The sequence below is a fragment of the Lichenostomus cassidix genome, unplaced genomic scaffold, assembly GCF_008360975.1.
Source record: "Lichenostomus cassidix isolate B80296 unplaced genomic scaffold, HeHo_3.0 HiC_scaffold_34, whole genome shotgun sequence".
In the NCBI taxonomy this organism is placed as follows: domain Eukaryota; kingdom Metazoa; phylum Chordata; class Aves; order Passeriformes; family Meliphagidae; genus Lichenostomus; species Lichenostomus cassidix.
In genome coordinates this window covers 2,055,858-2,066,971 of record NW_028147431.1, presented here as the reverse complement: position 1 = coordinate 2,066,971, position 11,114 = coordinate 2,055,858, and the positions used below count along the sequence as shown (strand labels likewise).

Sequence of the window (11,114 nt, the reverse complement as noted above, 5' to 3'; positions counted from 1 at the left end):
AACATCCTGTGAGATTCTTTGTGCACAAAAGACCTCATGTGGATTTCTTCCTGGAGGTGGTGAGTGAGAGACCCAAAAATCCCCAAATTCACCCCAAAATTCACCCCAAAATTCACCCCAAAATTCCCAAATCCACCCTAAAAATCCCAAAAATCCCCAAATTCACCCCAAAATTCACTCCAAAATTCACCCCAAAATCCCTAAATTCACCCTGAAAATCCCAAAATTCACCCTAAAAATCCCAAAATTCACCCTAAAATTCACCCCAAAATCTCCAAATCCACCCTAAAAATCCCAAAAATCCCCAAATTCACCCCAAAATTCACCCCAAAATTCACCCCAAAATTCACCCCAAAATCCTCAAATTCACCCCGAAAATCCCCAAATTCACCCAGAAAAATCCCCAAATTCACCCCAAAATCCACCCAAAAACACCCTAACACACCCTAAAAACACCCCAAAACCTCCCAAAATCCACTCAAATCCACCCTAACCCATTCCAAACTCCCCAAAAATTCCCAATTTTTCCCCAAATTTTCCCTGAATTCCCCAGGTGAGCCAGTGGTACAAGCTGCTGGTGTTCACATCCAGCATGGAGATTTGTGGCTCCAAAATCCCCAAAAATCACCTTAAAAACACCCAAAACTCCCCCAAATCTGCCCGAAATCCACTCTAACCCATTCCAAACTTCTCAAAAATTCCCAAAATTCCCAAAATCTGACTTTTTCACCCCAAATTCCCAGGTGAGCCAGTGGTACGAGCTGCTGGTGTTCACATCCAGCGTGGAGATTTATAGCCCCAAAATCACCCCAAAACTACCCCAAATCTACCCCAAATCTGCCCAAAATGCATCCTAACCTATTCCAAACTTCCCGAATTTTCCCAAAATCGGAGTTTTTCACCCCAAATTAATCCCCAGGTGAGTCAGTGGTACGAGCTGGTGGTGTTCACAGCCAGCATGGAGATTTATAGCTCCAAAATCCCCCTAAAACCCCCCAAAAACACCCAAAAACCTCCCAAAATCCAATCAAATCCACCCTAACCCATTCCAAACTTCCCGAATTTTCCCAAATTTTCCCAAAATCTGCGTTTTTCACCCCAAATTAATCCCCAGGTGAGTCAGTGGTACGAGCTGGTGGTGTTCACAGCCAGCATGGAGATCTACGGCTGTGCTGTGGCTGACAAGCTGGACAACAACCGCAGCATATTGAACAGGAGATACTACAGACAGGTAAAGGGGGCGGGGACAGGTGTGGGTGTGGCTAATGTGTGGTGGGCGTGGCCACGCGTGGGCGTGGCTCTAGCTGGTGTGGGCGGGGCTTGGCTGACAAGCTCGACAACAACCGCAGCATATTGAACAGGAGATACTATAGACAGGTAAAGGGGGCGGGGACAGGTGTGGGTGTGGTCAGGGTGTGGTCAGCAGTGGGTGTGGTCAGCAATGGCTGACAAGCTGGACAACAACCGCAGCATTCTGAACAGGAGATACTATAGACAGGTAAAGGGGGCGGGGACAGGTGTGGTGGGCGTGGCTTAGACAGGTGGTGGGCGTGGCTCTAGCTGGTGTGGGCGGGGCTTGGATGGGGTGGGTGTGGTCAGGTATGGGTGTGGTCATAGCTGTGGCAGACAAGCTCGACAACAACCGCAGCATTCTGAACAGGAGATATTATAGACAGGTGAGCTGGGCGGGGACAGGTGAGGGCGTGGCTAAGGTGTGGTGGGCGTGGCCAAGGTGTGGGTGTGGTCAGGCATGGGTGTGGTCATAGCTGTGACTGACAAGCTCGACAACAACCGCAGCATCCTCAACAGGAGATATTATAGACAGGTGAGCTGGGCGGGGACAGGTGGGGTGGGCGTGGCCAGGTGTGGGCGGGGCTTGGCTGGGGTGGGTGTGGTCAGCAGTGGGCGTGGTCAGCAATGACTGACAGCTGGACAACAACTGCAGCATATTGAACAGGCGATACTACAGACAGGTAAAGGGGGCGGGGACAGGTGTGGGCGTGGCTTAGACAGGTGTGGGCGGGGCTTTAGATGGGGTGGGCGTGGTCAGCAGTGACTGACAAGCTGGACAACAACCGCAGCATATTGAACAGGAGATATTATAGACAGGTGAGGGGCGTGGCCAGGTGTGGGTGTGGCTAAGGTGTGGTGGGCGTGGCCACGCGTGGGCGTGGCTCTAGCTGGTGTGGGCGGGGCTTGGCTGGGGTGGGTGTGGTCAGCAGTGACTGACCAGCTGGACAACAACCGAAGCACATTGAACAGGAGATATTACAGACAGGTGTGGGCGGGGCTTAGACAGGGGTGGTGGGCGTGGTCAGCAGTGGGTGTGGTCATAGCTGTGGCTGACAAGCTGGACAACAACTGCAGCATATTGAACAGGAGATATTATAGACAGGTAAAGGGGGCGGGGCTTGGACAGGAGTGGTGGGCGGGGCCAGGTGTGGGCGGGGCCATGCTGTGGGTGTGGTCAGGGTGTGGTCAGCAGTGGGCGTGGTCAGGAATGGCAGACAAGCTGGACAACAACCGCAGCATATTGAACAGGAGATACTATAGACAGCAGAGGGGGCGTGGTTTAGGTGTGGTGGGCGTGGCCATATATGGGCGGGGCTTGGACAGGTGTGGGCGTGGCTCTAGCTGGTGTGGGCGGGGCTTGGATGGGGTGGGCGTGGTCAGCAGTGACTGACAAGCTGGATAACAACCGCAGCATATTGAACAGGAGATACTACAGACAGGTGAGGGGGCGTGGTTTGGCTGTGGTGGGCGTGGCCAGCAGTGGGTGTGGCCAGCAGTGGGCGTGGCCAGCAGTGGGCGTGGCCAGCAGTGGGCGTGGCCAACAAACTCGCTAGCAATGGCTGCATCCACACTAGGAGGCATCATGGACATGGAAGGGCGTGGCCAAGTGGGATGGGCGTGGCCAAGTGTGGGCGGGGCTTGGGCAGGTGTGGGTGTGGCTTAACCAGGAGTGGGCGTGGCCAGGTGAATTCTGGGGCATGTCCAGGTGAGGTAGGTGTGGCCTGGGGCGTGTCCAGGTGAGGTGGGCGTGGCCTGGGGCGTGTCCAGGTGTGCTCTACATGCAATGTGGGCGTGGCCAACACCATATATGGATGTTTCTAAGAAATGGGTGTGGCCTGGTGGGATGGGCGTGGTCTGGGGCGTGGCCATGCCCGGTGGGCGTGTCCCTGAGCGGCCCCGCCCCCAGCACTGCACGCTGGAGCTCGGCAGTTACATCAAGGACCTGTCGGTGGTGCACAGCGACCTGAGCAGCATCGTCATCCTGGACAACTCACCTGGGGCTTACCGCAGCCATCCAGGTACCCAAAATATCCCAAATTTATCCGAAATTATCCTAAAAATATCCTCGGGATTGGGGGAAAAATCCCTGTCCTGAAATTCCCAAAAATAACCCCAAAATTACCCCAAAAATCCTCGTTAAATGTCATCCTGGACAACTCACCTGGGGCTCACCACAGCCATCCAGGTACCCTAAATTGTCCCAAAAAATCCCAAAAAATCTGTCTGAAATGTCCCAAAAATCCCTGTCCTGAAATTCCCAAAAAAACCCAAAAATGACCCCAAAAATCAGCCAAAAATCCTCACTGAACGTCATCCTGGACAACTCACCTGGGGCTTATCGTAGCCATCCAGGTACCCGAAATTGTCCTAAATTATCCCAAAAATTCTGTGTGAAATGTCCCAAAAATCGCTGTCCTGAAATTCCCAAAAATAACCCCAAAAATCCTCGTTAAATGTCATTCTGGACAACTCACCTGGCGCCTATTGCAGCCATCCAGGTACCCAAATTATCCCAAATTTATCCGAAATTATCCTAAAAATATCCTCGGGTTTGGGGGAAAAATCCCTGTCCTGAAATTCCCAAAAATAACCCCAAAAATCCTCGTTAAATGTCATTCTGGACAACTCACCTGGCGCCTATTGCAGCCATCCAGGTACCCAAATTATCCCAAATTTATCCGAAATTATCCTAAAAATATCCTCGGGTTTGGGGGAAAAATCCCTGTCCTGAAATTCCCAAAAATAACCCCAAAAATCCTCGTTAAATGTCATCCTGGACAACTCACCTGGGGCTTCCCGCAGCCATCCAGGTACCCAAAATTGTCCTAAATTATCCCAAAAATTCTGTGTGAAATGTCCCAAAAATCTGTCCTGAAATTCCCAAAAAAAACCCAAAAAATGACCCCAAAAATCAGCCAAAAATCCTCACTGAACGTCATCCTGGACAACTCACCTGGGGCTCACCACAGCCATCCAGGTACCCTAAATTGTCCCAAAAAATCCCAAAAAATCTGTCTGAAAAGTCCCAAAAATCCCTGTCCTGAAATTCCCAAAAATGACCCCAAAATTACCCCAAAAATCCTCATTAAATGTCATCCTGGACAACTCACCTGGGGCTTATCGCAGCCATCCAGGTCCCCAAATTGTCCCAAAAAATCCTAAAAATATCCTAAAAATATTGTGGGGTTTGGAGGGAAAATCCCTGTCCTGAAATTCCCAAAAATGAGCCCAAAAATTGGCACCAAAACCTTCCCCAGAATCCCCCAAAATTCCCCCCAAAAATCCCCCAAATTCCACCCAAACTTCATCCAGGACACCCGAAATTCCACCAGATTCCAAAAAAAGTCCCCAAAATTCCCAAATTTTTCCCAAATTTCACAGAGAATATCTTCCTTATCAAGTCATGCTTCAGTGAGCTCCCAAATTCCCCCAAAATTCCCCCAAAAATCTCCAAAATTCCCCCAAAAATCCCCAAAAATTCCCCCAAAAATCCCCCAAATTCCAGTCAAATTTCCCCAAAATTCCTCCGAATTCCCAAAAAATCCCCAAAATTTCCAAATTCTCCCCGAATTTTCAACAATGCCATCCCTGAAATGGCTCAGAATTCCCAAAAATTCCCAAAAAATCCCCAAAATCCCCAAATTTCCCCAATTCCAGACAACGCCATCCCCATCGAGCCATGGTTCACTGAGCCCCAAAAATCCATCAAATTCCCCCAAAATTCTCAAAAATTCCCCCAAAAATCCCCCCAATTCCACTCAAACTTCATCCAGGACACCCGAAATTCCTCCAAATTCTCAAAAAATCTCCCAAAATCCCCAAATTTCCCCAATTTCAGACAACGCCATCCCCATCAAGTCGTGGTTTAATGAGCTCCAAAAATCCCCCAAATTACTCCAAAATTCCCCCAAAATCTCCAAAATTCCCCCCAAAATCCCCCAAATTCCACTCAAATTTTCCCCAAAATTCCTCCAAATTCCCAAAAAAATCCCTAAAATCCCCCAAATTCCACCCCAAATTCCACCCCAAACCCCCCCCAGCACCCCCAGAATTTTCCAGAATCCCCAAAAATCCCCAAAATCCCCAAATTTCCCCAATTTCAGACAACGCCATCCCCATCAAGTCGTGGTTCAGCGATCCAGGTGACACAGCTCTGCTCAACCTGCTGCCCATGCTGGACGCCCTCAGGTGGGGTTTGGGGGAATTTGGTAAAATTTGGAGAATTTTGGGGGATTTGGGGAGGATTTTTGGGATTTTTGGGGGATTTTGGGAGGATTTGGGGTGATTTTGGGGATTTTTGAGGGAATTTTGGGGGATTTGGGGGAATTTTGGGAGGATTTGGGGGATTTTGGGAGGATTTTAGGGGATTTTGGGAGGATTTGGGGGAATTTGGGAGGATTTGGGGTGATTTTGGGAGGATTTTGGGATTTTGGGAGGATTTGGGGATTTTGGGGATTTTGAGGGAATTTTGGGGGATTTGGGGGAATTTGGGAGGATTTGGGGGAATTTTGGGTTATTTTGGGGCAATTTTGGGGAGGATTTGGGGAAATTCTGGGGAATTTTGGGTGATTTTGGGGGATTTTGGAAGGATTTTTGGGTACTTGGGGTTCTGGAGAGGTTTGGGGGAAGATTTTGGGGAAGATTTTGGAGGGATTTTGGGGTTATTTTTGGGGTTATTTTATGGGATTTTGGGGTTTTTTTGGGGTTATTTTTTGGGTTATTTTTGGGTTTATTTTATGTGATTTTGGGGTTTTTTTGGGGTTTTTTTGGAGTATTTTGGGGAAGACTTTGGGGTGATTTTGGGATTATTTTGGGGAGGATTTTTGGGTTATTTTGGGGAAGAATTTTGGGGGTTTTTTGGGTGATTTGGGGTTATTTTGGGGAAGATTTTAGGTGATTTGGGGATATTTTGGGTTATTTTTGGGTTTATTTTATGTGATTTTGGGGGTTTTTTGGGGTTATTTTTGGGGGATTTTGGGGAAGATTTTGGGTTATTTTGGGTTATTTTTGGGTTTGTTTTAGGGAAGATCTTGGGGTGATTCTGGGTTATTTTTGGGGTGATTTTGGGTTATTTTTGGGATATTTTGGGATAATTTTTGGGGTTAATTATGGGATTTTGAGGTTATTTTTGGGGTTATTTTATGGGATTTTGGGTATTTTTTGGGGTTATTTTTGGGGGATTTTTGGGGGATTTTGGGGTTATTTTGGGGAACATTTTGGGGTTTTTTGGGGAAGATTTTGGGTTATTTTGGGGAAGATTTTTGAGGTTTTTTTGGATTATTTTGAGTTATTTTGGGTTATTTTTGGGTTCTTTTGGGGAAGATTTTTGGGGTTATTTTATGGAATTTTTGGGGGGTTTTTGGGGATTATTTTGGGGAGGATTTTGGGGTGATTTGGGGGTGATTTTGGGTTATTTTTGGGGTGATTTTTGGGGTTATTTTTGGGTGATTTTGGGTTATTTTTGGGGTAATTTTGGGGAGATTTTGGGTTGATTTTTGGGGTGATTTTGGGATAATTTTGGGGTTTTTTTGGGGTGATTTTGGGTGATTTTGGGTGATTTTGGGGTCTCACTCTCCCCTCCCCTGGCAGGTTCACGGCTGACGTTCGCTCTGTGCTGAGCAGAAACCTCCATCAGCATCGCCTCTGGTGACACCTGGGGACACCTGGGGACACCTGGGGACACCTGGAAGGCACCTGGGGACACCTTGGTGACACCTTGAGGACTCCTGGGGACACCTGGGGACACCTGAGAGCCCCTTGAGGACACCTGGGACACACCTGGTGTCACCTGAGACACCTCAGTGACACCTGGAGGACACCTGGGGACACCTGAGAGCGCCTTGGGGACAACCAGGAGCTCCCTGGGGACACCTGGAGGACACCTGGGACTTCTTCGGGGACGCCTTGGAGTCACCTGAGACACCTCAGGGACACCTTGAGGACACCTTGGTGACACCTGGGGACACCTGGGGACAACCAGGACCTCCCTGGGGACACCTGGGGTCACCTGAGAGCCCTTTGGGGACATCTGGGGACACCTGAGTGACACCTGGAGGACACCTAGGACTTCTTCGGGGACACCTGGGGACACCCAGGAGCCTCTGAGGACTCATTGGGGACACCTTGGTGACACCTGGGGACACCTGGAGGACACCTGGGAGCTCTTTGGGGACACCTTGGGGACACCTGAGAGCCTCTTGGGGACACCCTGGTGACACCCTGGGACACCTGGGGACACCTGGGAGCTCTTTGGTGACACCTGGGGACACCTTGGGCTCACCTGGGAGCACCTTGGGGACACCTTGGGGTCACCTGGGGACACCTGAGGTCACCTGAGACCCCATTGGGGACACCTGGGGACAACCAGGACCCTCTTGGTGACACCTGGGGACACCTGAGACCCCCCTGGTGACACCTGGTGTCCCCAGCTCCTCCCCTCCCCCTCATTCTCCCGGCAGGCTAATCAATCAATCAATCAATCGATCGATCACTAATTAACCCCTAATGAGGGGGAGGAGCTTCCTGACCCAGCGGGGGGTGGGGGAGGGGCGGCGCCGGGCAATCCCCTCCCCCCTCCTCTCCCCTCCCCCACTCTTTTTAAGAACCTCTTCTGCCCAATCGCGGCTCGCTCTGCTTCTTGCGTCACTTCCGGGATTTGTGGCGTCACTTCCGGGGTCTCCGTCGTCATTTCCGGGTTGTTTCCGCCTTCCTTTCCCCCCATTTCCGCTCGGCGCTGGCCACGCCCCTTTTCTGTGGCCACGCCCATTTCTCTGGCCACGCCCACTCGATCCCACGTGACACTCTACACCAATCGTCACGTGGCGCGATGACGTCAGCGGCATGACGTCACTCTCCACAGCGCCTCAACCGGATGGTTCCGCGGCTCCTGCCGGGACTTGATTAATTAGTTAATTAGCGGGAGATTGTTAATGAACCTCCCGTCATTGGACTGGGAAATGGGGAGGAGCTGCAGCTGGGAACTGGGATGGACTGGGAGGGAACTGGAAATGGACTGGGAGGGAACTGGGATTGGACTGGTCCATACTGGGAGGGACTGGGATGAACTGGGATGGAACTGGGATGAACTGGGATTGAACTGGTCCATACTGGGATGAACTGGGAGGTCACAGCTGTGGCACTATGGAGGTCACAGAGTTTATTTTGGCTTTGGGGACATCCTGCAGGGTGTCCTGTGCCCTCCTGGGGGCCTTGGGGACATCTCTGGGGACATCCTGGGGGGCCTTGGGGACATCCTGGAGACATCCTGGGGACCTTGGGGACATCTCTGTCCCCTCCTGGGGGCCTTGGGGACATCTCTGGGACATCTTGGGGGCCTTGGGGACATCCTGAGGGGCTTTGGTGGCATCTGGGGGGCCTTGGGGACATCTGTGTCCCCTTCTGGGGGCCTTGGGGACATCCCAAGGGCCTTGGGGACATCTCTGGGGACATCCTGGGGGCCTTGGGGGACATCCTGGGGGGCTTTGGTGGCATCCTGGGGACATCTCTGGGGACTTGGAGACATCTCTGAGGACATCTTGAGAGCCTTGGGGACACCTTGGGGGCCTTGGGGACATCCTGCGGGGCTCCTGCCCCCTCCTGGGAGTCCCCAAGATGTCCTTGAAGGGTTCTGGTGACATCTGGTGACATCTGGTGGCTCTTCAGGGTGTCTCTGCAGGGCTCAGGTGACCTGGGGACAGCCAGAGGTGTCACCTTCTCCTGGTGCCACCCCCAGAGGTGTCCCCAGTGGTGTCCCCATGTCCCTTCAGGCCACCTCCAATGGTGTCCCTGTGTCCCCTGGGTTGTCCCCATGTCCCTTCAGGCCACCCCCAATGGTGTCACAGTGTCCCCTGGGTTGTCCCCATGTCCTCAGTGCCACCCCCAATGGTGTCCCCATGTCCTCAGTGCCACCCCCAGTGGTGTCCCCATGTCCCCAAGGGTGTCCCCATGTCCCTCAGTGCCACCTCCCAGTGCCTCACCTCCTCCAGCCTTGGCCAGGTGTCCCTCGGTGTCACCTCCAGCTGTCACCTCCTTATCATCATCATCCCGATGTCCCTCAGTGTCACCTCCAGGCATCATCTTCTCCTCCTAGTGTCCCTCAGTGTCACCTCCAGGTGTCACCTCCTCTTCTTCATCCTCCTCCTTGCATTGTCATCCTGATGTCCTTCAGTGTCACCTCCAGGTGTCACATCATCATCATCAACATCCTAGTGTCCCTCAGTGTCACCTCCAGGTGTCACCTCCTTATCATCCTGATGTCCTTCAGTGTCACCTGCAGGTGTCACCTCCTCCTCCTAGTGTCCCTCAGTGCCACCTCCAGGTGTCACTTCCTTATCATCATCATCCTGATGTCCTTCAGTGCCACCTGGAGGTGTCACCTCCTCCTCCTCCTAGTGTCCCTCAGTGCCACCTCCAGGTGTCACCTCCTCTTCTTCATCCTCCTCCTCGTCATTGTCATCCTGATGTCCTTCAGTGTCACCTGCAGGTGTCACCTCCTTCTCCTCTTTGTCATCCCGATGTCCCTCAGTGTCACCTCCAGGTGTCACATCCTCATCATCATCATCATCATCATCATCCTGGTGTCCCTCAGTGTCACCTCCAGCTGTCACTTCCTTATCATCATCATCCTGATGTCCCTCAGTGTCACCTGCAGGTGTCATCTCCTTGTCATCATCATCCCGATGTCCTTCAGTGTCACCTCCAGGTGTCACCTCCTCCTCCTAGTGTCCCTCAGTGCCACCTCCAGGTGTCACCTCCTCTTCTTCATCCTCCTCCTCATCATTGTCATCCTGGTGTCCCTCAGTGTCACCTCCAGGTGTCACATCATCATCATCATCATCATCATCCCGATGTCCTTCAGTGCCACCTCCAGGTGTCACCTCCTTATCATCATCATCCTGGTGTCCCTCAGTGCCACCTCCAGGTGTCACATCATCATCATCATCATCATCATCATCATCCCGATGTCCTTCAGTGTCACCTCCAGGTGTCACCTCCTCCTCCTCCTTCTCCTCCTCCTCATCATCCCAATGTCCCTCCCTGTCCCCTCCAGCTGTCCCCTCCCGGCTGTCCCCAGCTGTCCCCCACTCCCTGACCACCCGGAAGGGCTCCCCATGCCCGGGGACAATGACATCAGCCAAAGCCACCACCCTCCTCCTGCTCCTCCTCTGCTCCCCGATGTCCTCGCTCAGCTCCTCCCACAGCCCCTCGTCCCCCTCCCTCTCAAAAGTGTCCCCTGCCACCACCACCGTCCCCAGCTGGGTCCCCGAGGCCACCAGGCTGACGTGGGCGCGGGTGTGACCCGGCGTGGGTGTCACCTGCAGGTGGCCGGGGTGCAGCTCCCAGGGGACGCCGCTGGCCAGCCCGTGGGGCAGGAACACCCCGTGACCCCTGCTCAGGTCGAAGCCCACCAGCAGCGTGGCCTGAGGGAACAGGTTGACGTTGCCCACGTGGTCCGAGTGGCCGTGAGTGACCACCACGTGGGTCACCTGCTCGGGGGTGACGCCGCGGCCGGCCAGCATGGCGGGGAGGTGACCCTTGAGCCACGGGCCGCCGGTGTCCACCAGGACGGTCAGCGGGCCGCCGGACAGCAGGGTGACCGAGCCGTCGGCGCGGCTGGAGCCGTCGGGGTTCGGCCGGCTGTAGCCGCACTGCAGGACGTGGACGGAGTAGAGAGGGCCGGAGATGGACAGAGAGCCCAGAGGGGCCGTGCGGAACCCCCGGGGCATGGCGGGGGATTGGGGGGATTTGGGGTTTGAGGGCTTTGGGGTGATTTGGGGTGATTTGAGGGTTTGAGGGGATTTTGGGAAGATTGGAGGGATTTT

General features: G+C 53.0%; 2 protein-coding genes across 51 annotated transcripts; one reads left to right on the top strand and one right to left on the bottom strand.

Annotated features, from left to right (window-relative positions):
- The first annotated feature begins 6 nt into the window (after positions 1–6).
- CTDNEP1 (CTD nuclear envelope phosphatase 1) lies at positions 7–7,415 on the top strand. Its single transcript, XM_085045230.1, has 6 exons — positions 7–59; positions 1,115–1,231; positions 3,200–3,311; positions 5,397–5,481; positions 6,883–6,976; positions 7,070–7,415. The coding sequence occupies exons 2-5, from the start codon at positions 1,154–1,156 to the stop codon at positions 6,941–6,943; spliced, it is 336 nt and encodes a 111-aa protein (XP_084901356.1). The 5' UTR covers positions 7–59; positions 1,115–1,153; the 3' UTR covers positions 6,944–6,976; positions 7,070–7,415.
- A 1,014-nt stretch (positions 7,416–8,429) lies between these two features.
- LOC146423149 (metallo-beta-lactamase domain-containing protein 1-like) lies at positions 8,430–11,037 on the bottom strand. Of its 50 annotated transcripts, none has more exons than XM_085045183.1 (7): positions 10,113–11,037; positions 9,989–10,010; positions 9,783–9,886; positions 9,618–9,674; positions 9,399–9,429; positions 9,270–9,356; positions 8,430–8,980 (listed from the first exon to the last, which is right to left on the bottom strand). In XM_085045183.1, exons 1-7 carry the CDS (start codon positions 11,016–11,018, stop codon positions 8,952–8,954), a joined length of 1,236 nt encoding a protein of 411 aa, XP_084901309.1. In that variant the 5' UTR covers positions 11,019–11,037; the 3' UTR covers positions 8,430–8,951. The 50 variants fall into 50 exon arrangements, 26 of the variants coding, with proteins under 26 accessions (XP_084901309.1, XP_084901320.1, XP_084901314.1 ...); XM_085045194.1 differs by lacking the exon at positions 9,618–9,674 and adding an exon at positions 9,531–9,578 and having other exon boundaries at positions 9,270–9,305; positions 9,837–9,886; XM_085045188.1 differs by having other exon boundaries at positions 9,938–10,010; positions 10,221–11,037.
- Positions 11,038–11,114: the final 77 nt, after the last annotated feature.